Source organism: Mustela lutreola, chromosome 7, assembly GCF_030435805.1.
Source record: "Mustela lutreola isolate mMusLut2 chromosome 7, mMusLut2.pri, whole genome shotgun sequence".
NCBI lineage: Eukaryota > Metazoa > Chordata > Mammalia > Carnivora > Mustelidae > Mustela > Mustela lutreola.
This window is the reverse complement of record NC_081296.1, coordinates 151,367,801-151,392,905: the sequence shown is the minus strand read 5'-3', so window position 1 is coordinate 151,392,905 and position 25,105 is coordinate 151,367,801. Positions and strand designations below refer to the sequence as shown.

At 48.8% G+C, this 25,105-nt stretch overlaps 1 protein-coding gene across 1 annotated transcript in view; it reads right to left on the bottom strand.

Moving 5' to 3' along the window:
- Positions 1–25,105, bottom strand: part of TDRD9 (tudor domain containing 9) — an 83,396-nt gene that overhangs the window by 54,027 nt on the left and 4,264 nt on the right. The window contains exons 2-7 of the mRNA XM_059183284.1: positions 22,267–22,364; positions 20,477–20,698; positions 19,134–19,256; positions 15,820–15,900; positions 13,062–13,226; positions 2,580–2,683 (exon numbers count right to left, since the gene is read on the bottom strand). Of these exons, the coding sequence (XP_059039267.1) occupies positions 2,580–2,683; positions 13,062–13,226; positions 15,820–15,900; positions 19,134–19,211 (428 nt within the window). The 5' untranslated portion in view covers positions 19,212–19,256; positions 20,477–20,698; positions 22,267–22,364. The remainder of the gene's footprint in view (positions 1–2,579; positions 2,684–13,061; positions 13,227–15,819; positions 15,901–19,133; positions 19,257–20,476; positions 20,699–22,266; positions 22,365–25,105) is intronic.

The following is a 25,105-nucleotide window of genomic DNA, read 5'->3' as shown; positions in this document are numbered from 1 at the left end:
TGCGCAGCAACGGGGCGTCTCGTGCCTTCGCTGTGGGGAGGTGAAACGGGACAGCCGCTCTGGAAGACAGTCAAGGTTTGTTTTGGGGGTTTTTTTTAGATTTCATTTATTTGAGAGATGGCAAGAGAGCATGCACAAGCAGGGGGAGGGGCAAAAGGAGAGGGAGAAGCAAGCTTCCCGCCGAGCAGGGGGTCCCACTTGGGCTCCGTCGTAGAACCCCGGGATCATGACCTGAGCTGAAGGCAGACGCTTCACCCACTGAGCCACCCCGGCGCCCCACTTGGGTGATTTCGTACACACCAGACAACTCGCATCGCACGATCCAACAATTGTGCTCCCTGGTGCTTACCCAGAGGGGTTGAAAACATACATCCCCACACAGTCTGCACACAGACATTTACAACAGCTTTACTCAAATTGCCCAAACTTGGAAACAACCAAGATGTCCTTTGGTAGGTGAACGGAGAAATAAACCGTGTCCACCCCGATGAAGGCAGGCTGTTGGGCGCTAACCAGAAAGGAGCCATCGAGCCGTAAGACGACGCGGAGGACACGCCTGTGCCGCCAAGGGAACAAAGGCAACCTGAAAAGACCGCACATGCATGAGCTCCAGCTGCAGGACATCCCGGAGCAGGCAGAACCACGGCGATGTTAAGAAGGCTGTCACAAACAGGGAAAAAAAAAGGTGGTCATGGGTTACAGGGGCGGGTGGGACGGACAGGCAGCATGCAGGCAGTCCGAGGGCAGGGAGCCGTTCTGCATACGACAGTGCTGGCCAGGCATCATCCTGCGCTTGTCAAAACCCATGAGATGTGCAACGCTAGCAGTGAGCGAGCCCCCAAGTAAACCACGGCCTGCGGGCGACAACGGCGTGTCCGGTAGCAGAGAGGTGTGGCCGTAGTGCGAGATGCGGACAGCGTGGGGCAGGGGGAGGGCACATACATGGGAACTCTGTGCGATTTTCTCCCCAGTATTGCTGGAACCTACAACTACTCTAAAAAATAGTCTACTCAAAAGCAAAAAAAAAAAATCCACAAGTCCCCTGCGACATAAAAGAGAGCACGAGGAGGTGGTAATGAAAGGGGAATTCCTCTTCACAGAACAACCCCGGGGAGTAAGAACGAATGACCACGGGAGGCCACCAGCCGTGCGGCAGGACATCGGGACCGCCCACACTGCTGGACGAGAGCTGGCCAGGCAGCATCAGAGACACCGAGGTCCGCACTCCTCGAGCCTGCCGAATCTCAGGCAAGATCAATGATGAGTAAGCCCCACCTGCTCACCTTAGTCGCGCCGGCGGTCCCCCAGGACTAACGGGGTGGCTGAAAGTCAGCTGGAGCCAGATGGCAGAGATGCCTAACAGGAGGGATCAGACCATAAAGCTGACTTCTCGCTGCAGTGAGAGAGGCCAGACTGTACAGAGACGTCATCAAAACGCAGAAGGAAAAATAAAAATGCTGCATCTCCTGTAAATTACATCTCACTGAAGCTGCTTAAGTGGGAAAAAAAGAAAAAGCAGAAATAAGGAACCACCTACATTCTACAACCAGACAAAACTATGTCAAGAGAAAAAGTGAAATAAAGACATTTTCAGCAAAATAAAAACATCTACCAAGAGACTCTTTAAAAAGTTTTTGAAGGATGTGCTTTAGGAAGAATGAAAATGATCGAGTCTGAAAAGCAGGACCGAGCGGCGAGTAAACACACTGACAGACAGTGAGTAAATGTCAACACAGAGATGACCGAGAAAGAACAACCGGCGAGAGCGCAGAAACGCAGCAGAAATACCCCCCCGCCGCGCGCACGCTGGAGGGTCGGAGCCTGGCTTCCGGCCGACTCAGCGGTAAGACCTGAGGAACTCTACCCCGCAGGGGTTTACACCTGGCAGCTAACCATCAGGGTGGCGGGGCGTCAGGCCGAAGGACCCGCAGCTACCCCACAGTCACTCCCTGGCTGTCGTGACGAGGGGACTCTACGTCCTCCATGTCTGCTGTTCCGACAGATGGATTCTGTTCATGAACTGTAGTAAAACGAGCGCAGAAAGGTTCGTCAAACAGTTCATGTTTTCATGTTTCAATCGCAGGCTCTACCCACCCGACGACCTGCCGCTGTTCCTAAGGGAAAATGTGTTCCAGGTTCGAAAGGCCCAGCTCTGCGCCAGAGCGGGAGAACGGACGACTAGGAGGCCACCGTCGGGGGCCTGTGTTCCCAACAAACACGAACCCCGGCAGAGAAAGGCTCTCCACGGCTGCTCCCAGCCTGGTCCCGTCCACTTTGCCTCAGACTAGGAGTCACAGGACTCCGCACGTCTGGAAACCACTCTCTCTTCAGGCTGTGCTTTCTGACTTTTAAAACTGTCAGTCATTAAACTGTACTTGGTTTTAACTACTTTAAGTGGAAATTTCCAGTAAAAATAAGCACAACGTACTAACCTGATTCTAAAACACATGCAGCAGCCACTGGAAGACTTATCTACGCCCCCTCTCGCCGCTGGAACAGCCCTAGCAGCCACCTACACGAGTCACTGCATTTTTAAAGATCCTGCACTTCGAGCACACGCCACGTCCAGCGGGTCTTACCCTCTCTCTTTCATGTCCAAGTCGTCGAACATCTGGATCAGGGAGATAGCGACTTCGTAGATGTCCTTCGTGATCACCGGCTCCTCCAGGACACAAGGAGGAAGCTAAACACAGAGAAGGGAAAGGCTGAGACACCAGAGCAGGACTGCAAGAGGACCTGGGGACTGCAAGGGCGACTCTCTTTAGTCTAGCAGTAACACGGGAACGAATACCCCAGGGAAAAGAACATCCTACAGCCAAGATGTGAGCACCTGCTGGCGTCGAGCTCTCCTCAAGGCTCCCACAGCCTCAGTGCCCGCAAGGATGTCCCTGACCTTGGCACTGGAGCAAGGATGCAGTCAGGGCCAAACGCACAACTGAAATGTCTGTCGGGAGGCCGGTCTGCGGACGGAGCAAGCTGCTCTAAGCGTGACGGAGCCAGTTTCTGATCCCGGCACCAGCGCACGACCCCTGTCAAGAAGCCCTGAGCTGTCAACACCATCCCAATCCTAAGGACCAGGCACAGGTAACCGCCTACCTACCTCTGCCAACTTACGGTCAGAATATAACCACGCCATCTAGCTGCCAAGGGTTAGAGGATCACTGGGCTACTTTTATTTATGTTTTGTTTTAATTTAGGTTTAACTAACATACACTGTTACCAGTTTCAGAGGTAGAATTTAGTGATTCATCGGTCTTCTAGAACACCCAGTGCTCACGACATCACGTGCCCTCCTTGATAGCCATCACCCTGTCACCCTCTCCCCCCGACCCACCTCCCCCCCCCAGCAACCCTTAGTTTGTTTCCTCTGATTAAGAGTCTCTTATGAGGGTAATGGGTGGCTCAGTGGGTTAAGCCTCTGCCTTCGGCTCAGGTCATGATCTCAGGGTCCTGGGATTGAGTCCCGCATCGGGCTCCCTGCTCAGTAGGGAGCCTGCTTCCCCCTCTATCTCTCCCTGCCTCTCTGCCTGCTTGTGATCTCTGTCAAATAAATACAGTATTTTTAAAAAAATAAAAAGGAATCTCTTATGGTACGTCTCCCTCTGTGATCTCATCTTATTTCCCCTCTCTTCCCCATGATCCGGTTTTCCTAAATTCTGCATGTCAGAGAAACCATGTAACTGTCTTTCTCTGACTGACTTATTTCGCTCGGCGTAACACCCTCTAGATCCACCCACGTTGGCGGAAACGGTCAGGAGTCCTCCTCCCGGCGGCTGAGCAGCCATCCGCTGCGTAAATACACCACAATCTTCTTTACCCGCTCCCCTGCCGAGGGGCATCTCGGTTCTTTCCAGACCGCGCATCAAAACAGACCACAACTGAGCCTGCCTAAATGAAAACCACCCTCCGGGCACCTCCGCACAATGCTGGGCTCAGCCGCAGCTGCAAACCCCCGGAGGAGCGGGCCCCGCCGGCCTGAGCCGTGGGCTTCGTGGGGCCAAGGCCGCGCTACAGAGGAGTCTCTACAACGGCCGACATGGCAGCGTTTGCACAGAATCAATCCATAGCCGCACTGGGTTTCCTGCACCGAGCGTGAGAAGGCTTCTTAATTTAATCCTTGTACTTATCAAGTGCTATGTTCAAGGTGTTGTACCTGACTGAGTGGAGGACACATCAGAAGTCTCTTTAACCACAACTGCAAACTTTCTTCCCCAATTTTTAGAGTAAATTAAGTCAAATGGCAATAAACCACTTTTCATTATTATTACAATCCTAGTAATGTAAGTATGACAAAGTTTTATTTAATCAGTAATTGTGAAGAAGCGTGCCTAATAAATCCGTTCTTGTCCAACCTTTACCTGAAATTATTTTCTACTTTATCCAAACAAGAACTGTAACAAAATTGTACAAAACAGAAAAAGAAAAAAAGTACAATTTTCATAAATTCCAATGTAGCATTCAGATCCATCTGCAACGGTTTTCCTACACACAAACCCAGAAAAGATGTGCCGTCGGTTCAGAAGTATTCGCAGAGTTCTAGAAGCCCAAAGAACGTTGCTTAAACTCCACGCTAAGGTGCCAAACAGCCACGCCTTCTCCAAGCTGGCTTCCCACAGGCAACAAAGGAAATACAAGTAGGTAGGTCAGGGCCGACCTATCCAGCACTGATTTTCTATCTTGCCACTTTGCTCAATTCCTGTAGGAGTTACAAATACTAGGGTAGAGTCTTTTGGGTTTTCCACAGAGTATCATGTCATCTGCAAAGAGTGACAGTTTGACTTCTTTGCCAATTCAGACACCTTCTATTTCTTTTTGTTCTGATTTCTGCAGCTGGGACCTCCAGTACTATTCGAACAAACAATGGTGAGAGCAGGCATCCCTGTCGTGTTCCCGACCTTAGGGAAGAGCTCAATTTTTCCCCACTGAGAATGGTATTCACTGTGGGCTTTTCAAACATGACTTTTATGATATTGAGGTATGTTCCCTCTATCCCTACACTGTGAAGAGTTATAATCAAGAAAGGATGCTGTACTTTTGTCAAGTGCTTTTTCTGCACTTCCTACTGAGAGGATCATAAGGTTCTTGTCCTTTATTAATGCATGTGGGTATTGAACCACCCCTGCAGCCCAGGAATAAATCCCACTTGGTCGTGGTGAATCATCCTTCTAATGTATTCTTGGATCCCATTGGCTAGTATCTTGGTGAAAATTTTTGCATCCACATTCATCAAGGATATTGGTCTGTTAATTCTCCTTTCTGGTGGGGTCTCTGGTTTGGGGATCAAGGTACTGCTGGCCTCATTTCCCTTCCATTTCTGTTTTTTGAAACAGCTTCAGAAGAATAGGTATTAATTATTCTTTAAATGTTTGAAAGAATTCCCCTGGGAAGGCATCTGGCCCAGGGATGCTGTTTTGGGGAGATTTTTGACGACTGCTTCAACCTTCCTGCAGGTTATGGGTCTGTTCAGGTTTTCCATTTCTTCCTGGTTCAGTTGTGGTAGTTTATATGTCTCTAGGAATGCAGCCATTTCTTCCAGATTGTCAGATTTGCTGGTGTACAATTGCTCATATGTTCTTATAATTGTTAGTATTTCTTTGGCGTTAAGTTGTGATCTCTCCTCTTTCATTCATGAATTTATTTGGGTCCTTTCTCTTTTCTACATCTTTTTAAGATTTTATTTATTTGAGAGACAGAAAGCATGAGATGGGGGACAGTCAGAGGGAGAAAAAGATTCCCAGTGGAGCTGGGAGCCCAGTGTAGGTCTCGGTCCCAGGACTCTGGGATCATGACCTGAGCCAAAGGCAGTCAATTAACCAACGGAGCCACCCAGGCGCCCTTTCTCTTTTCTTTTTGTAAGTGTGGCCAAGAGTTTATCGATCTTATTCTTTCAAAGAACCAATTCCTAGTTCCATTGCTCTGTTCTGTTCTTTTGGTTTCTATTTCAGTGGTTTCTGCTCTGATCTTAATTCTCTTCTCCTGCTGTGTTTAGTCTTTATTTGCTGTTCTAGCCCCAGCTCCTTTAGGTGGAGGGTTAGGTTGCGTATTTGAGATCTTTCTTGCTTCTTGAGAAAGGCTTGTATTGCTATATACTTCCCTCTTACAACTGTCTTTGCTGCATCCCAAAGGTTTTGAAACACTGTGTTCTCATTTCCATGAGCTTTTTCAATTCTTCAATTTCCTGGCTGACCCACTCACTCTTTAGCCTCCATGTAGGAGTTCTTTCCAAATTTCCCCTTGTGACTGAGCTCCAGTTTCAAAGCACTGTCATCTAAAAACATGCATGGAATGATCCCAATCTTTTGGTACCAGTTGAGACCTGATTTGTGAAGCAGGATGTTACCAATTTTGGAGAACATTCCGTGTGCGCTAGAGAAGAGTGTGTATTCTGCTGCTTTAGGATGAAATGCTCCAAATGAACGGTGATGCCCATCGGGTCCAGTGTGCCATTCAAAGCCCTTGTTTCCTTATTGATCATCTGCTTAGATGATCAATCTGTTTCAGTGAGGGGGGTGTTAAAGTCCCCGACTATTGTATTATTATCAATGTGTTTCTTTAATTTTGTTATTAATTGGTTTATATAGTTGGCTGCTCCCATGTTAGTGGCATACTGTTAGATCTGTTGGACAGACCCTTTAATTATGACATAGCGTCCTTCTTTATCTCTGATTACAGTCTTTGATACAAGGATTGCCACTCCAGCTTTCTTCTGATGTCCATGAGCATGGTAAATGGTTTTCCACCTCCTCACTTTAAATCTGGAGGGTCTCTGGGTCTAAAATGAGGCTCCTGCAGACAGCGTATGGATGGGTCTTGCTTTGTTATCCATTCTGATAGATAAAAATGTCTTTTGATTGGGGCATTTAGCCCACTCACACTCAGTTAACTACTGAAATACATGAATTTAGTGCCACTGTATTACCTCTAAGTTGACTGTTACTGTATATTGTCTCTGTTCCTTTCTGGTCTGTTACTTTTGGACTTTCTCTTTGCTTAAAGGGTCACTTTTAAAATTTCTCGGATGGCTGCTTTACTGATCACAAATTCTTTTAGTTTGTCCTGGAAGCTTTATTATCTCTCTTAATTTGAATGAGAGCTTGGGTGGATCAAGTATTCTCGGCTGCACATTTTTCTCATTTAGCTCCCTGAATATATCCTGCCAGTCCTTTCTGGCCTGCCAGGTCTCTGTGGATAGGTGCCAATCTATATTTCTACCATTGTAGGTTACAGGCCTCCTGTCCCAAGCTACTTTGGGGATTTTCTCTTTGCCTCTGAGATTTACAAGTTTCATGATCATACATCAAGGTATTGACCCATCTTCATTGATTTTGAGGGGGGGGGTTCTCTTGTGCCTCCTGGACTTGGATGCCTGTTTCCTTCCCCAGATTAGGGAAGTTCGCCACTATAATTTGCTCCAATGTACCTTCTGCCCCTCTCTTTCCTCTTCTTGTGGGATCCAAATTATTCTAATATTTTTTCACTTTATGGTATCACTTATCTCTCAAATTCTCCCCTCATGATCCAGTAATTGTTTATCTCTTTTTCTCAGCTTCTTTAGTCCCATCATTTTGCCTTCTATATCACTAATTCTCTCTTCTGCCTCATTTATCCTAGCAGTTAGAGCCTCCATTTTTTACTGCATCTCATTAGTAGACTGATTTCAACTTGATTAGGTTTTGGTTCTTTTACTTCTCCAGAAAGTGATTCTCTAGTGTCTTCTATGCTTTTTTCACACCCAGCTAGTATCTTTGTAATCGTTATTCTGAACTCTAGATCTGACATCTTACCTATATCCATACTGACTAGGTCCCTGGCAGTCTGTACTGCCTCTATTTTTTTTTTAAGATTTTATTTATTTATTTATTTGACAGAAAGAGATCACAAGCAGGCAGAGAGGCAGGCAGAGAGAGAGGAGGAAGCAGGCTCACCGCTGAGTGGAGAGCCCGATGCAGGGCTCAATCCCAGGACCCTGGGATCATGACCCGAGCCGAAGGCAGTGGCTTAAGCCACTGAGCCACCCAGGCGCCCCTGTACTGCCTCTTGTTCTCTTTTTTTGAGGTGAGTTTTTCCATCTTGTCATCTGGGAAGAAAGTGGAAGCTTTTCTAATTATAATCATCAAGACAGTATGGTACTGGCACAAAAACAGACACAGCGACCAACAAGGACACACAACAGAGACCCCAGAAATAGACTCTCAACTCTATGGTCAACTGATCTTCAACAAAGCAGGAAAGAATGTCCAACAGAAAACAGTCTCTTCAACAAATGGTGTTGGGAAAACTGGACAGCCGCATGCAGAAGAATGAAACTAGACTGTTCCCTTACACCACACGCAAAAATATACTCAAAATGGATGAAAGACCTCAGTGTGAGACAGGAAACCATCAATATTCAAGAGGAGAACACAGGCAGCAACCCCCTCAACCTTGGCTACAGCAACTTCTTCCTAGACACGTCTCCAAAGGCAAGGGAAACAAAGGCAAAAATGAACTACTGGGACTTCATCAAGATCAAAATCTTTTGCACAGCAAAGGAAAGTTAACAAAACCGAAAGACAAGCAACAGAATGGGAGAAGAATTTGCAAATGACATTATCAGATAAAGGGCTAGCATCCAAAATCTATAAAGAACTTATCAAACTCAACACCAAAAGAACACATAATCCAATCAAGAAATGGGCAGAAGACACGAATTTTTTTTTTTAGGATTTTATTTGTCAGAGAGAGAGAGCGCATCAGAGAGAGCACAGGCAAAAGCAGGCAGAGTGAGAAGCACGCTACCCGCTGAGCAAGGAGCCTGATGCGGGACTCGATCCCAGGATCCTGGGATCATGACCTGAGCCATAGGCAGTGGCTTAACCGACTGAGCCACCCAGGTATCCCTGAACAGACATTTCTGCAAAGAAGACATCCAGATGGCCAAAAGACACATGGAAAAAATGCTCAACATCACTCGGCATCAGGGAAATACAAATCAAAACCACACTGAGATGCCACCTCACACCAGTCAGAGTGGCTAAAATCAACAAGTCAGGAAATGACAGATGCTGGCGAGGATGTGGAGAAAGGGGAACCCTCCTACATTGTTGGTGGGAATGCAAGCTGGTGCAGCCACTCTGGAAAACAGCATGGAGATTCCTCAAAGAGTTGAAAATAGAGCTACCCTACGACCCAGCAATTGCACTAGTGGGTATTTACCCCAAAGACACAATTGTAGTGATCTGAAGGGGCACATACTCCCGACTGTCTACAGCAGCAATGTCCACAATAGCCAAACTATGGAAAGAGCCCAGATGTCCATCGGCAGATGAACAGAAAAGATGAACGTGGGATACACACACACACAACGGAATATTATGCAATCACCGAAAACCAGTATCTTGCCATTTGCAATAATGTGGATGGAACCAAAGGGTATTATGCTAAATTAAATAAGTCAATCAAAGAAAGACAATTACTGTGTGATTCCACTCATATGTGGAATTTAAGAAACAAAACAGAGGAGCACAGGAAAGAGGGAAAAAATAAGTCAAAATCAGAGAGGAGACTAACCATAAAAACTTCTAGTCACAGGAAATAAACTGAGGGTTGCTGGAGGGGCAGAGGGTGGAGGCATGGGTGACTGGGCGATGGAGATTTAGGAGGGCCGTGATAAAAGGAGTACTGGACATTACACAAGACTGATGAATCACTGATCTCTATCTCTGAAACTAATAGTACAACATACATTAATTAACTGAATTTAAATTTTAAAAAAACATTTTTTAAAATAAATAAATGGGGACAAGAAAGGGACAGGAAAGAAGGAGCTGGGTAGGGTAAAGTGAGGAGGGGAACAGTGAATCAGAAAAGGTCCCTATGGGCGCCTGGGTGGCTCAGTGGGTTAAGCCTCTGCCTTCGGCTCAGGTCATGATCTCAGAGTCCTGGGATCGAGTCCCACATCAGGCTCTCTGCTCAGCGGGGAGTCTGCTTCCTCCTCTCTCTCTGCCTGCTTGTGATCTCTCTCTCTCTGTCAAATAAATAAATAAAATCTTAAAAAAAAAAAAAAAAGAAAAGGTCCCTAAGAAGGCAGGAAGGTGAAAGCCTGGGTGCTTCTCCTAGTGACATAAGATAGTACACCCAGGTAACATGATGGCAAGAGTAACAATAAAATGAGAATTATAACCAAAGTTCTCTGACCTCAAAAACCATCCAGAAGAATCTATACAAAACACAACTTTAGTAAGTGAATATCTAGTTAATATCTAGTTAGGTCTTAAGTTTCCATTCATAGGAATATTTACTGAGCACCTATAAGCCCCGCGCTGTTTGGTACAGAAGGCGAAGACGCGATGTTCTGCAGCCTGTGGGACACAAGCCATTGGCTGGTGAGGGGCCCCGGCCACCCACAGCGTATAGACTCCGAGGGCAAATGCTCAGGCCTAACCCAGCTTCTCTGCACATCCCGGAGTAATCATCTAAGTGATTCCGACACTTAGCGGCCAGTTGGAGAGAGACTTGCAAACCACTGTTATTCTCACATGCCAAAATGGGACAGAAAATGCAAAAAAAAAAAAAAAAACTAAGAAAATGAAATTTTCTAAATATGACAAATCAGTGCCCTCTCCCCTCCACCTTGAATATGGGCTGCGCTTAGCGCCTCGTTCCCAAAAAGCAAAGAACAGAACATGCCCCTCCTTACCCTGCTTACATCTCATCAGGGTGACAGGCAAAGAGCAAAGAAACAAACCACACATGTACACAGTGCGCATGTACGCGCGCGCGCGCGCGCGCACACACACACACACACACGAGAAACCAAGGGGCAGTAGCGCTACAGCGGAGAAGCCCGGCAAACACCTCCTTGGCCAGGAGGTCACAGCCAGCATCGCCAGGGATGACCCAAGCGGTGGTCACGGTGTGACAGTACCAGACCTCACCCCTGGGGACTTCCTCCACGGACACACAACCCCAAGTGCACTCTTGAGAAAAACATCAGAAAAATTCTCATAGCAAGGGCACCTGGGTGGCTCAGTGGGTTAAAGCCTCTGCCTTCAGCTCAGGTCATGATATCAGAGTCCTGGGATCGAGCCCCGCATCGGACTCTCTGCTCAGTGGGGAGCCTGCTTCCCCCTCTCTCTCCCTGCCTCTCTGCCTACATGTCCTCTCTCTGTCAATAAATAAAATCTTTAAAAAAGTAAAAATAAAAATAAAAATAAATTTCTCATAGTGGGTGTCCTACAAAAACCTAAGTCGAACTCCTAAATACAAGGTCCTCAAAAATAAGAAACATCTGAGAAACTGTCCGCCCAGAGGAGCATAAGGACACATGACAAGTCTTAGCAATGTGCGACCCTAGGACAGAAATAGGAAACTGGGGGGAAATCATTAAAATCTAAATAAATACAAGTTCAGTTATAGCAATGTAACAGTTTCTTCACTCTGACGGGTATTAAATGCTACAAACTAAACGTGGCCCATAGAAGCCCGGTGACAGGTATGGAAGACATTCGTTCTAAAATCCTTTTGACTCTCCTGGTTTTTGAAGCAGGTCTCCTAGAAAACTGGAAAAACAAGACATGCTACATGTTCATGCCCACCACTGGCCTCCTCCGACATAATTAGATTTGACAAGCTGCGCCTTCTTACATTAGGTGGAACCTGGTTAGCCGACTTAGGGGCAGTCCAGCTACGGCCCACGTCCGCACAAGTGTCTGTAACGAAGGTGAAACTCCTCCATGGGCCAGTCCGGCCCACCCGTGGGAATTACAGACGCCCAAACCGGCCGACCCAGCAATGCCACCTCCGGGAACTGATCTTCTAGGAAGGCCTCACCTACACAGGGGTCTTCCACGCGGGCGGCTTACTCCCCAGGGAGGGTCTGCAAACAGTTTTGGTTGTCACAGTGCAGGGGCCTGCTTGCTTCTAGTGGGTCAAAGCCAGAAGTGCCGCTAGGCATCCCACGGTGAATGCACAGGCACCCCCACCACACACCACACAGAAGTGCCTAAAATGTCACCAGGGCCCTTGAGGTTACGAGAGCCTGGCCTCTAAGACACACTGTCGCAAGCGAGAGCTGTTCTCCTGCAGCACTGTTGTTAGTCAGAGAAGTCCAAGGGCACCTAGGCGGCTCAGTGGGTCAAGGGGCAGACTCGGTTTCAGTGCAGGTCAGGATCCCCAGGTCCTGGGATGGAGCCCTGCACCCACCTCTGCCCTCAGAGAGGAGTTGGCTCCCACTCCTGCTGCCCCTGCCTCCTCTCTAAATACATCAATAAATCAATCTTTAAAAAAAAAAAAAAAAAAAGCCCAGAAACACCAGAGATGAGGGAGACAGAGAAGGACACATGCACGGAAAGAACACAGCTCTAGAAAGAGAATGAAGCAACTACACACGGACAAGAAAAGACCAGAAAAGCTGAGCGAAGACGCAGGCGCGTGCGGAAGGAGCCCGACCTTTCCGTGCAGGGAAGCAGCACGTTTGCATCCGCTAGTGCAGGCGTGCCAATTTTTTTTTTTTTTTTATCGTTTCCTAAGAAATCAGTAACAGGTTTCCTGTTGTCAGCAGGGAAGCTGGGCAGAACAGGAGCCAGAAGGAGACAGTTTACACCTGCTCATACTTTCTGATTTTCAAATCCTGTGAATGTCTTGTCCACGTGAAAATCAGCTGACTCAGCTGCAGCGGTTCATGGGAACACGCTGCCAGGGTTCTTCCCTGCAACCACACGCCCTCCTCCAGGCCACGGCAGTGAAGTTTATATTAAAAGAAGCAGTTTAGGGGCGCCTGGGGGGCTCCGTCAGTCAAGCGGCTGCCTGCGCCCAGATCATGATCATCAACAAAGTAGAAAGCCAGTCCGATTACTTTCACCAGAATATAGAATGTGAGTGTTTACACGCTCACAGTTTACAAGAAAGGCGGGAGGTTCCTTCTACTTATCCTTCTCCAGTCCCCCCCCCAGCCCTCACCCAGCATCTCCCAGCTCGGACTCAAGCTCGGCTGCGGTCCTAACAACCACAGCTGATGAACGCAGGTTTGACCAAAGACAAGATTCCATTCACTGTAAAAGAAGCTATGCACTCCAGCGCACCCTGCCGTGATACGCGTGCCCCAAATCATCGAGGTAACACTCTTCAATTGAATGGGGCTTTCCTTCCACTTCAAAAATATATGCAGGGTTCATCTTGTTCTGAACAGGAACAGCAAAGTAGTCTGCAAACTCCTTACAGTTGATGGTGGCCGACATCAGGATTACCTACAGAATAAGAGAAACTCTTAAATAAAGTCATCGTGATAACGACTGAAATGAAATACTGTTACAATGCCAAGCTTGTCTCAAAACCTTAGCAGAATACACTGACTCCTCTCTAGTGTCGCACAAATCACTACAGTTGGAAGACCGCTCGGAGACTCCGCCCCCTCAGAGACTCCACCTCTTATTACTGAAATTATTTATGATCTTAAATAATTTTATCAAGTGAGAAACTACATGTCCAATAAAGCTAAATTATGACCATACATATAAAAGGAAACTAAGAGAAAACAAAAGTAAAACAGAGTACATTACCAGATGAGGTGTTCCAGAAAAGTGAGGGAGCAGAGCGGCAGAGGCAGACACGGAGTCAGAAAACCCTGCTTCTAAGCCGAGAGGAACCAGACCAGACGTGAGCAGGACACACAGGTTTGGGCACTCCCCTCAGGTGCTGGTTTTGCCAGAAAGCCAGTATGAGACAACACCTTTAAGAAACTCAGCCGTGAAGACCAGGAGCAGCCCCCACAGGACATCACATGTGCCCTAGACAAGGCAGCGGCTCCATGAAGGATGTCCGCCACCCACCAGCCTCAGAAACGCTCACCAGAGGTAAACACAGCTCCGCCGGCTGCTGACTGCCCACCTGGTCCTGGCAAGCAGGATCTCCCTGCACCTCTCAGCAGAAAAGTAGCGACTTTCTACAAGCGTTATCAGCAGTTAGCGGGCACACAAGCCATGCCTGTTTTCTCCTTTGACATTAGGTCAAATGGGTAAAAAGCTTATTAGCCAGAATTCACTTTAAGAAGAGATGCCTGATGTTGCAAGAAAGGCTCAGAGGAGCCACTCGGGTGTAAAAGAGGCGCCCACGGCACTCCGAGACACAGGTGATCTCCACCGTCCGCCGGCGCACAGTGAGGCTAATGACGTGAGGACCTTGGTTCCGCTGAGGCGGCGTGAGGACATCAGGCAAAATCGGACTGCTCAGGGCAACCGAGATTCCACACTGCCACTAGCCTCTCCTCTGAGAGACAACATGGCAGCCCAAGACACTTGCTGGTCCCGGGTGGGACTGGGCTGAGCAAGGTCAGCAGCTTCGGGGACAGCACAGAGCCAGGAACCTCGACAGGTCTGTGGGGCAGAAGGGGAGACCTTCAGGCCCATCTGCTCAATCCTAAACTTAGTATCTGACAGAAGCTCTTTTTGTAAAAAGTAATACAAAAATAATTTTTGAACATTTCAAAAAACTTGGAACAATGCAATCTATAACTTGACTTCTAATATCTAGGCCCAGAAAATATTCTGCTTCATGTTGCTTAATAAATCAAGAAAATACTGAAACCAACGGTTTCCTACGATTTATATGAGGGGTACCAAGTTCCTGACCACCAGTCTCCGCACTGTGGCAAGCTTTTCAAATCCACTAGTACTCCTCGTTCTCTTTCTTACTGAAAATTTTAAAAGAATATAATTAATAGCTAAAAGTAAAAAGGAAAAGTCTTCAGATGACAACCAAAAAAGGCCCCAATTTGTTCAATAATCTCTAATGCCATCTTTTAAGAGTCCAAAAAGGAATAAGAAAGCCCAATTCCTGCTCTGTTTTTACAATCTCCTTGAGCAGTAAGACAATCCTGCGCAAATGTCAGCTTCCATTCCTTCAGCGCCCGCGCGGGGAGCAGCCGGTGGCCCATCCTGGGGGCGGGCCGAGGAGGAGCAGCGCTCCCTCAGCAAAGGCACAGACGACCCAGCAGAAGACAAGGCACTAGGGTTAGAAAGAGGCTTGCTCTCCGACAGCAGCAAACACGGTCGCCGCCTGTACACGATGACGCCGCCCCCCAGCCACGGCTGCCCTTTGGGAACCTGTCCCCACATACAGGGATGGCCTGTGTCCACAACGCACAACTGTCATAAGCACTCATTATCTTGGTCCGGGTCACAGCTCGCTCCTCTTAGCTCACGTAAGACGCAAACAAAGCTCACACCGCACCGACTCTGTTAGCTCAAGACCTAGAGTCTGCAGGACGGCAGCGCCCGCGACCGCGCTCAGGCTTCCCGTGCTCGTGCTGTGTGCAGAGCAGAGCGCAGACGTGGTCACACGCCTTCACACCGCAGTCACTTTCCACACAAGCGCTGCTACGTGCAGCCCTTCATCGCGGCCAGCCGCTCGCACATCATTTCCTGCCAGGAGAGAATGTCAGAACTGGATGCAACATAACGGCCGAAAAGCAATCCATACTCCGGCCCTGTGGGGCGTCTGGGTGGCTCAGTTGGTTGGGCTGCTCAGGTCATGATCCCAGGGTCCTAGGATCAAGTCCCACCTCGGGCTCCTTGCTCAGCAGGGAGCCTGCTTCTCCCTCTGTCTCTGTCTGCCGCTCCACCTGCTTGTGTTCTCTCGGACAAATAAATAAATAAATAAAATCTTTAAAAAAAAAAAAAAAAGAAAACGCCTCTGAGCCAGCTTCCTAGCAAGACATGGAGACACATACATGACAACAAATTTTAAGAGTCACTGCTCTCAATTCTTTCTATAAAAGAGAAATACAGCTAAATAATAAACCTCAACCCCACGTATTTCTGTTACTCATAAACTCAAATTTACCTTCACAAAACGAGAATTTGTTCTTAAAAGTTTGCGGACTACCAACAGCAGGAAATCCATTTCTTCGGTTCGCTCGTGGACCTACAAAACACAAAAGCGGGGGGCACCCCCCATGTGAAGCCACACACGCGGGGCCGCCCAGCGAAGGGGTGCGAAGGCGGGTCGTGGTTTCCCTGGTGCACCCGGGGCCTGGGCACAAACCTGCTCTCTCGGCCAAACACACTTCCTTGGGACTGACGCACCCCGGTGAGAGGACGCCAGGAACGCGGGCCACCAACGGGAGGACACAGAAGAGGCACGTGGGTCCCAGTCTGCCCACCCCCCCGCCCCCCACCCTGTCTCCCAGCGTGTCTCTGGGGCCCTGCTGGCAAGAAACGTCTCGCACCCTTGGGCCTGGCCTGGCCCTTCAGAGCCGGTCCTGCCCTGGTCACTCTAACGACAAGCTCACCCGCCCCCACACCGCACGGAGAACCCGGCCCCGCGGCCCAGGCCGCCCGGACAGGCGCACTCCTCGGCCTCGGTCTGCGCTGGTCGCAGCAGCTCAGCTGGGCGGCCGGGCGGCAGCGTGTCCCTCCTCGCCGCGCAGAGCCGGGGGCGCCGGGACGCCCTGAACGGTCCCAGCGTCAAGGGGGTCACCCCTGGGTGGGTCCCTCAAAGCTCCGCCGCTCAGGGAAAGCAGCTGCGTCCGCTCCGTCAGGGGCGCCCTCGAAGCAGAGCCCCCGAGGCCCCGGGGCCCCCCACCCCCCGGCCCCACTCGGCCGCCCCAGGAGCAGCGGGCAGCAAAGCGCGGCCCCGTGCGGCCGCTTCTCCGCCCGAGTCCATGGCTTGGTCACTTAGCCGGGATCCCGCGGGGCCTAAGGGACACAAGACTCTACTCGGGCCGCCCCACCACGGCAGCGGAGCGATGAGCCCCGGCGCCTGAGAGGGGCCACGGCGCCAGGCCCGGCCTTGCTCGCGGTCTCTGAAGGTGGAGGCCGGAGAGGACGGAGGAAACAGAACAAGCACAAAACAGCCGCGGGAAAGTACGGAACGGTCGCGCCCACGGCGGCAAACCCGAGAAACACGGAGAGAAACGGATCCCTGCCGCGCTCTCCCGCCACACTCCGGAGCAGCCCCGACACGAGCCCCCTCGCCGGGGAGGAGCCCCCGCGCCGCCTCCTCACGGTCAGCTCCTCTGTGGCGCCCGCACGCTGCCTCTAAGCACCGGCCTCTCCCCGGGCTCCCGCGGCCACCCCGCTGCCTCCTTCCCCGCTCTGAGGACCCCCCACTCGCCCCCCGCCCCGGGACGTCCGCCCAGGCCCCTCCGCGCCGCAGCGGGAACCCGCCCCGGGACTCACTCGGAAGCCTTGGCCCCACGAGGCCAGCGCTGGAAAAACGCTTGCTGAGTGAGCGGTGCACCCAGAACCAGTTCGCTGTTGTTCAAGAGCTGAGAAGTCATAAACACGATCAGCCCACGTTCAGCCGCCGGGCTACCCCCAGCCTCCCCTCTCACGTTTCCTGTGACATTCAGTCACCCCCACGACAGAAACGGCACCGCTGATCGCCCTAAAACTTCAAGTACAAGCCAATCCCATCTCGGCTGAAGCAAATACTTATCAGCTGCCCGTCAGGTTCCAGGGGTACGCGACAGCCGGAAGCTGCTGGAACGGTGACAAGAGTCCTCTGCGAGTGGCCAGGCCCCTGCAGGGCGAGACCCTGCCTCAAGCGGCCAGCTGCTGTTCAGCTGCGATGGCGCGGCTTCAGGAAAGGAGCAAATCGGTGCCACAGGAGGCTGGGTGTGTCTGCACCGCGCACGGATGTGTGCACAAGAAGCCACTGAGACGGTCAGAAAACACATGTGCCAGCTGTAGGGCTCCAGAGCCAACTGCCCAGGGCGAACCCTCAGGGCATTTGCTGGGCGGAGCCAGGACTGGAAGGCTCAGTAAGCGGCTACTTCTGTGAACCTGGCCATGCCACCTTCGAGTAATGAAATCTGCATTTCCTCTCTACGTAACCCAAAGACACTCAAAAACACCAAAAATCATAAAGTCCTGAAACGTACTACAATGTCACGCTATTTTGCAAAGAATAAGAGATCACTTTCCTACCTCCAACTCTCCCAAACACCCCCTAGTAACTTAAAACCACATTTAGGGGTGCCTCGGTGGCTCAGTGGGTTAAGCACCTGCCTTCGGCTCAGGTCACAATCCAGAGGTCCTGCGATGGAGCCCCGCATTGGGCCCCCTACTGTGGGGGACCTGCTTCTCCCTCTGCCCCTCCCCCACACTCATACACGCCCTCAGCTGTCTTCTCTCAAATAGAATCTTTAATAACAATAGTAAAACCGTAACAGTACACAAGCTAGAACATGCACCCACTCAGCTCTCCCTGCCTGAAGCATGCGTCAGTGTTATGAATGGTCACACACATTTCCAGAGGGCCAAGAGGCCTGACCCTCCACGCCCACCCGGATGGCTACATTTCAGCTTCTGTCTTCAGCCTCATCTCAACCTTCCATGAATCTCTGTCTTTGCTCATGCTTCTCATGCCTCAAGAAGTAAGTAAAGGTCCGTAAGGCATAATTACTGGGGTTTAAAACACAAGAATTTGGGGTGGAGGTATTTCCAAAACTCCTGGGGAAACGGTCTGAATATAATATCCTCCCCCTCAACAAACTCTTGTTTAAAATATGAACAAATTCAATTTACTGTCCCATCTTAAGCAAAGCCCAGAAAGGTGAGACTAGCACAAAGATTCTTTACTGAGTTGGGGTTTTTTTTTAAGGAATTTATCAGTATCTTGTATATACTTCATTGGTTTTGTTAAAAAACACTATTCTCCTTGTTTTACCAGACAGAAAATACCTGTGATGCATACAAAATACCTACATGCAACGTCTGATGGGGCTAACACTCTAAACCAGGGTCAGCAGACTGTCTCTACGAAAGGCAGACAGTGAAGATACCCAGCTTTGCAGAACATGGTGGCTGACGCAGCCACGCGCTCTTCGGCCGCCGCGCACCCATAAACAAGCAAGGAAAACCACGTTCCAGTGAAACTTTTTTACAAAGACAGGTGCCAGATTTGGCCGGAGCGCTGTGGTCTGCCAACCCCACCCTAAACAAGGAATGTGGTCGTAGTCCCCAACCCCCAAGCCTGCATTTTAGAACTAAGAGCAAAACAAAAAATCAACATTCACGAACAGAATAAGACAAATGCAGACCCACAGTGCTTTAGGACCCTTCACAAGTAGGGCGCGTTTACAGTAACCTGCAGTGTTCTCTTCTACAACGGGAGCGCGAGTATCGGCAGAGCGGCGTCAAAGCAGCACTTACTTCATCAATGAAGACATGGGTGAATTCCATCAAACTCTTAGCGCTGACAATTTTCTGAAGCAGGACCCCTGTTGTCATATAAATTAACTTGGTGTCCTCTGTTGCTATTTTCTCTAACCCTACCTAAAAGTAGGAAAGAAAAAGAGAAAGGAGAAAACTTTTAGGTTTAAATGATTTGCATTTACCTACCCAAAAAGACTATGACCAGTCATTACTGGAGAGAAGCAAGAAAAGGAGTGAAAAATACAGAACTTAAAACGATTGTTCTTGGAGGGCAGCTGGGTGGCTCAGTGGGTTAAGCCGCTGCCTTCGGCTCAGGTCATGGTCTCGGGGTCCTGGGATCGAGTCCCACATCGGGCTCTCTGCTCAGCAGGGAACCTGCTTCCTCCTCTCTCTCTGCCTGCCTCTCTGCCTGCTTATGATCTCTGTCTGTCAAATAAATAAATAAATAAAATATTTTTTTAAAAAAATACTATTGTTCTTGGAGTGCCTGGGTGGCTCGGTTGAGTGTCTGACTCTTACTCTCAGCTCAGGTCTCGATCTCAGGGTCATGGGTTCAAGCCCCACGTTAGACTCCACGCTGGTGCAGAACCTACTTTAAACAAGAACGAAAACTGCTCAAGTTGATGTTTTCCTTCTCTTCTTCAGGGATGACGGAATATGGCTTCTCTACTCCTACCTCATCTGTATGATTTTTACATTAAGACAACAGTGTATGGGGGCACCTGGGTGGCTCAGTGGATTAAGCCTCTGCCTTTGGCTCAGGTCGCAATCCCAGGGTCCTGGGATCAAGCTCAGCATCAGGCTCTCTGCTCACCAGGGAACCTGCTTCCTCCTCCCTCTCTCTCTCTCTCTCTCTCTCTGCCTGCCTCTCTGCCTACTAGTGAGCTGTTTGTCAAATAAACAAATAAAATCTTAAAAAAAAAAAAAAAACAAATTCAGTCTCACTGTTCTTGGGGGTCCCTGGGTGGCCTGGTTGGCCTGGTCAGCTGAGAGTCCAGCTCTCTTTTTTAGCTCAGGCCGTGGTCTTTAGGGTCCTGAAAACCAGCTATGTGGTCCAGCTTCACGCTCGGCACAGAGCCTGCTCGTCCCCCCCCACGGTCCCCCCACTTGCACATGCACTCGCTCACGCCCACTCCCTCTCACTCTCTTTGAACTGAATAGATACAATATTTAAAAGAAAGTGGCTAGAAGATTCAGTTTCACTATTTTTTTTACTCACACCACAGTTCTGCTCTTTAAGTAACTGGTTTCATTTCCACTTCCAGCAGAAAATGACTCCTTATCATCAACTTATATGGAATAAAAATTCCCAAGGAGGGAGACGGTTTGCTCAGTCTCACCTGATAGCCCACCAGACCGCCCAGCGTCCAGGCTCGCTCTCTACTGATCCACCTGGCGATACTGCTGGCCCCGATCTTGCGGGGCTGCGTCACGACGATGTTGCAGTAGGCAGAGCGCTGAATGGAATGGTCCAGGATGTACTGTGGGAGCTGAGTACTTTTCCCACTGCCCGTGGCACCGTGTATAATCACCACAGAATTACTCTCTATCAGAGAAATAACCTAGAATTAAAAAAAAATCCTTTTGAGGTTGCCACAAAATTAACGATGACATACACTATTGCCTATAAGACAGAAGTTTGTCTTCAGACGATGTTCAGCATTTATCTTCCTTTCATCTTTGAAAGTTAAATCATTATCTAAGCATCTAGATATCACAGATAAGAGGAAGAAGACCGCTAAACGGCTGCTGCTGCGGAAACCAATCCGACCACTGAGGACGGGAACTGTCCACAGGCCAGCAAGCCGGGCAGGTCAGCCAGAGCGCTCCGGCCTCCACGTCTCCTGCTGAAAATGAAAACACGTGGGCACCTGGGTGGCTCACTCGGTTGAGCGGCTGCCTTCAGCTCGGGTCATGATCCCGGGGTGCAGGGATCATCAAGACCAGCATCGGGCTCCCTGCTCAGCGGGAGTCTGCTTCTCCCTCTCCCCTCCCCCTGGCTTCTGTTGGCGAACTCTCTGTAATAAATAAATAAATGCTTTAAAAAAAAAATGAAAACACACTCAAGGATTTCTATAGTTCTTGCTAAGTCTAAAGGTCTATTATTTTAAAATTGTGTAATGAATCTTATGTAATTCTCCTGAGAAACATGAAAGCACTGCTGTTATTACCCTGAGGTGGTTTAAAAAAATTTTTTTTAAGATTTTATTTGAGAGAGAGCAGTAAGCAAGCACGAGCTGGGGGGATGGGCAGAGGCAGAACTAGACTCCCCGCTGAGCAGGGAGCCTGACTCAGGGCTCCATCCCAGGACCCTGGGACCATGACCCGAGCCAAAGGCAGACGCTTACCCCACTGAGCCAGCCAGGCTCTGGTCTTAAAATTTCAATGGAAAACCTGCAGATTCACTTCCGATGTTGCACGCACAGACCTTACGAAGCATTCTCAAACCGCAGTCTGACTCCCACCACCACCCACCGGTCTCAGCTCTGCTCTCCCTGGCAACTGCTGCGGTCGGGAACACGAATTAATTCGCGTATAGGCCTCTGAAAATAAATGAAGGATATCCACCCTACAAAAGCTTCTGGCTCACTAAAATAAAATAAAACTTAAATTTGGAACGTTTATGGTTTAGTTTTACCTGTAAGTGACCCTTCTACTAGTATATATAAGGTTCCAACACGCTCATTTCAGACCTAGTTTAATAATGTGTAATGAATGAAAAGCGTAATTAGCCTGCTCCGATATCTGGCCCAGCATTGTTTAAAAAAAGGTCTATTAATGACTGATCAAATCACCGAACAGGCCAGCAGAACGCTAGAGAGGGCTGTGGCCCGGAGCAGTATTGAGACTTGGCAGGGAGCTTCCCCCGAAGCAGCTCTGCCGGGGACGACAGAGGCGCCCCGGACCAGCGATCTGCGCCGAGGTTGGCTGAACCAACGAAAGCGCCGCCGGAAAGGGAGGCCACAGACACCGGGACTAAGAGGCCCCAGCACGGGCTCCTACGGGCCCCGGAGTCCGCCACAAACCAGGTGTGCTTGCCAGGTGCCTCGTCACAAACTGTAAACCAAACTGTTGGGCCATGGACGTTTACTCAAACAGCAGAATTATTATCAGACAAAAATAATTTTACCTCTTCCTTACACCGATTTATAGGCAAATCAGGATATTTGTAACTGGTCTCTGGGATGCGTATCACATTGCTTAATTTAGCTGAGCATGGCCTTGGACCTGTGTTCAGACAGAACAAATACAATGCTATTAAGTATCTGAAAAAGGAAAACCTAAACAATCCAACATATGTCTATCTACACACACAGCACGTACACGTTCACACACACAAACGCAAAAGTACATCCCACAAGCTAACAACACCAGCAGGGCAACCAGGAAACTCCCTTCATACCCACCACGCCAGAGTCCCTTCCCGCCGGATACACACGTTCTCAGGCTCATCACTAGTCTAATAATAATTAAAATATAACTATTCTTCTATATTTGAATCGAGGTCTGTAGTACTTATTCCAGATTTTAAAAACAGAGAAGCCAGACCTGTTTCAATCTCGCCAAAAAAGGTAGCCTTTTACAGCCAGCAGCGCTCTTCCTAGGGCGCCAGGGGCCACAGCCACAGGAACTCTGCAAACCCTGCCCTCCACTCTCTGACCTTCTGGTCAGACCCTCAAAAACATGCATTCTTCTCCCATTCTCCTGTCTCACTTTCCTGTCAATCTTCTCAGCTTTTAAAGAACCCCATCACCAATGCAACCCCGTTTTCCCAAGTGTACCCCCACCGCTGGTCTCACCCCCTCACCCCTGGTTCTCTCAACTAAGGACTCCTTAGAATCAACCACACTACCTGCCAAACATTGAGTTGGAGCAAAATTCGATGCCTGGACAGTTCCTCATTTAAAACCTGTTGCGACAGTTCATTAAATTATTTCGAACTATGAACGGTGGCTGGGTATCCCGGTCAACCCACAAATGTACGAACTCATATATTTACAAAAATGGGGAAAAAATAAACACATTCCCGTGCTTGATGCTGGTAGGTTTATCAATCAGTAAAAGGCCTTTTTTTTTTTTTAATTTGACAGAGATCACAAGTAGGCAGAGAGAGAGGTGGAAGCAGGCTTCCTGCTGAGCAGAGAGCCTAATGCAGGGCTCAATCCCAGGACCCCAGGATCATGAGCTGAGCCGAAGGCAGAGGCTTTTAAACCACTGAGCCACCCAGGCGCCCCAAAAGGCCTTTTTTAACTACTAGAGAAGAGGGGTGAGAATCCACACAGCAGCGGGGGCTCCTGAGCTGGGACACCGCTGCCAGACAGAACACGTGGTGTACACAGTGTGGGACTGAGAAATGCAGGAGGAACTCGGCAAAGAGGAGCTAAAGTTGGAAAAGACTCAGAATTATAGGTGCGCTTGGGGGGCTCAGTTAAGCATCTGCCTTTGGCTCAGGTCATGATCGCAGGGTCCTGGGATTGAGCCCCACATCGGGCTCCCTGCTCAGAGGGAAGCCTGCTTCTCCCTCTCCCACTCCTCCTGCTTATGTTTCCTCTCTCGCTGTGTCTCTGTGACAAATATATAAATAAAAAATCTTTAAAAATAAAAATTTTAAAAATGTTTTTTACAAAACTCAGAATTATAAGAAGGCAGCAGCTAGGCTGTTTGCTAAGACTTTAAGGCACAGTTCACTGTGCTGCAAACAGAGCCATTACTTGGACAACACTGATGTGACTTACTTTCCTTCATCACGTGCATCTTGAAGGTTGCTTCTTAAAGACAGAAATCTTGTAAGAAAAAAACACTGAAGTCTTGACTCTATTGTCTAAACCCTAGCCCTCCCTCCCCGGAACCCAAACACAGTTGGACGTTTCCAGGTCACTGGCTGAAGCATACCCAGCACAAATCAAGTCCTGTCCCCACGGCCACCGCCAGAGGGGACAGGAAACCGAACAGGACAATGTCCATGGCCACCTGGTTCTTTCATCTGTGCAGCAGCAACAAAGTCAAAGGAAAAGCATCACTCGTTAAGTTCTCAAAGGAAAGAGAATGGATGATTTAGGGAAAAATCAGCAAACTACAAAAGGCAGAGGGTAACCCAAGAGCGCCGTGAGAAACACACCGAGCTCAAAATTCACTAATTTTCCTGTTATCTTTTTCTCCTCAGTTATTAACATTAAAATATTTTACACGAACTGGAAAAAAAAAAAGGAAATCATAAAAACTGTCTTGATGAAGCCGCCCCACCACATTCCCACCAAGCATATATAAAAGTCTAAGCAAAAAAATTCAGCAATTAAGGGTTCCAACAGTATATGACGGATTCGAACTGGAGAACATAAAATTTCTTTAATTTTAGACACTGTACATTACAGAAATAAGTTTAATTACTGCATCACCAATTAAAAATCTTCAAAATAAGTCATTATAGATCACTCTTTCACGTATGAAATGGCATTCTGAATACGAAATTAAACTTGACGTGTTTCCCTTTGGACTCAGTCTATATTCCACACACTCCATTCTCTTAAAGGCAAAAAAAAAAAAAGCTCTGAATGGGGTGGAAACAACTAAAAATATCACCACATGAAAAGGGCAGCAGCGTAATCACAAGCCAAAGACTCCATCCCAGGACAAACTCAAAGCCGTTCCAGGAAAGCATACGGGGCACGGGGCGGCTCCGTCAATTAAATGTCTGCCTTTGGCTCAGGTCATGGTCTCAGCGTCTTGGGATCGAGTCCCCCGTCAGGCTCCCTGCTCCACAGAGAGTCGAGAGTCGGCTTCTCCCTCTGCCTGCTGCTCCCCCTGCTTGGGCTCTCTCTGTGTCAAATAAATAAAATCTTGTAAAGGGGGAGGCAACATAAATGCTGCAGGAGTCCACCATTTGGGACCAGGCTCAATCAATCAGAAATACCATTAGATCTCAATTTTTTAATTTAAATTCAACTAATTAACATAGAATACATTATTAG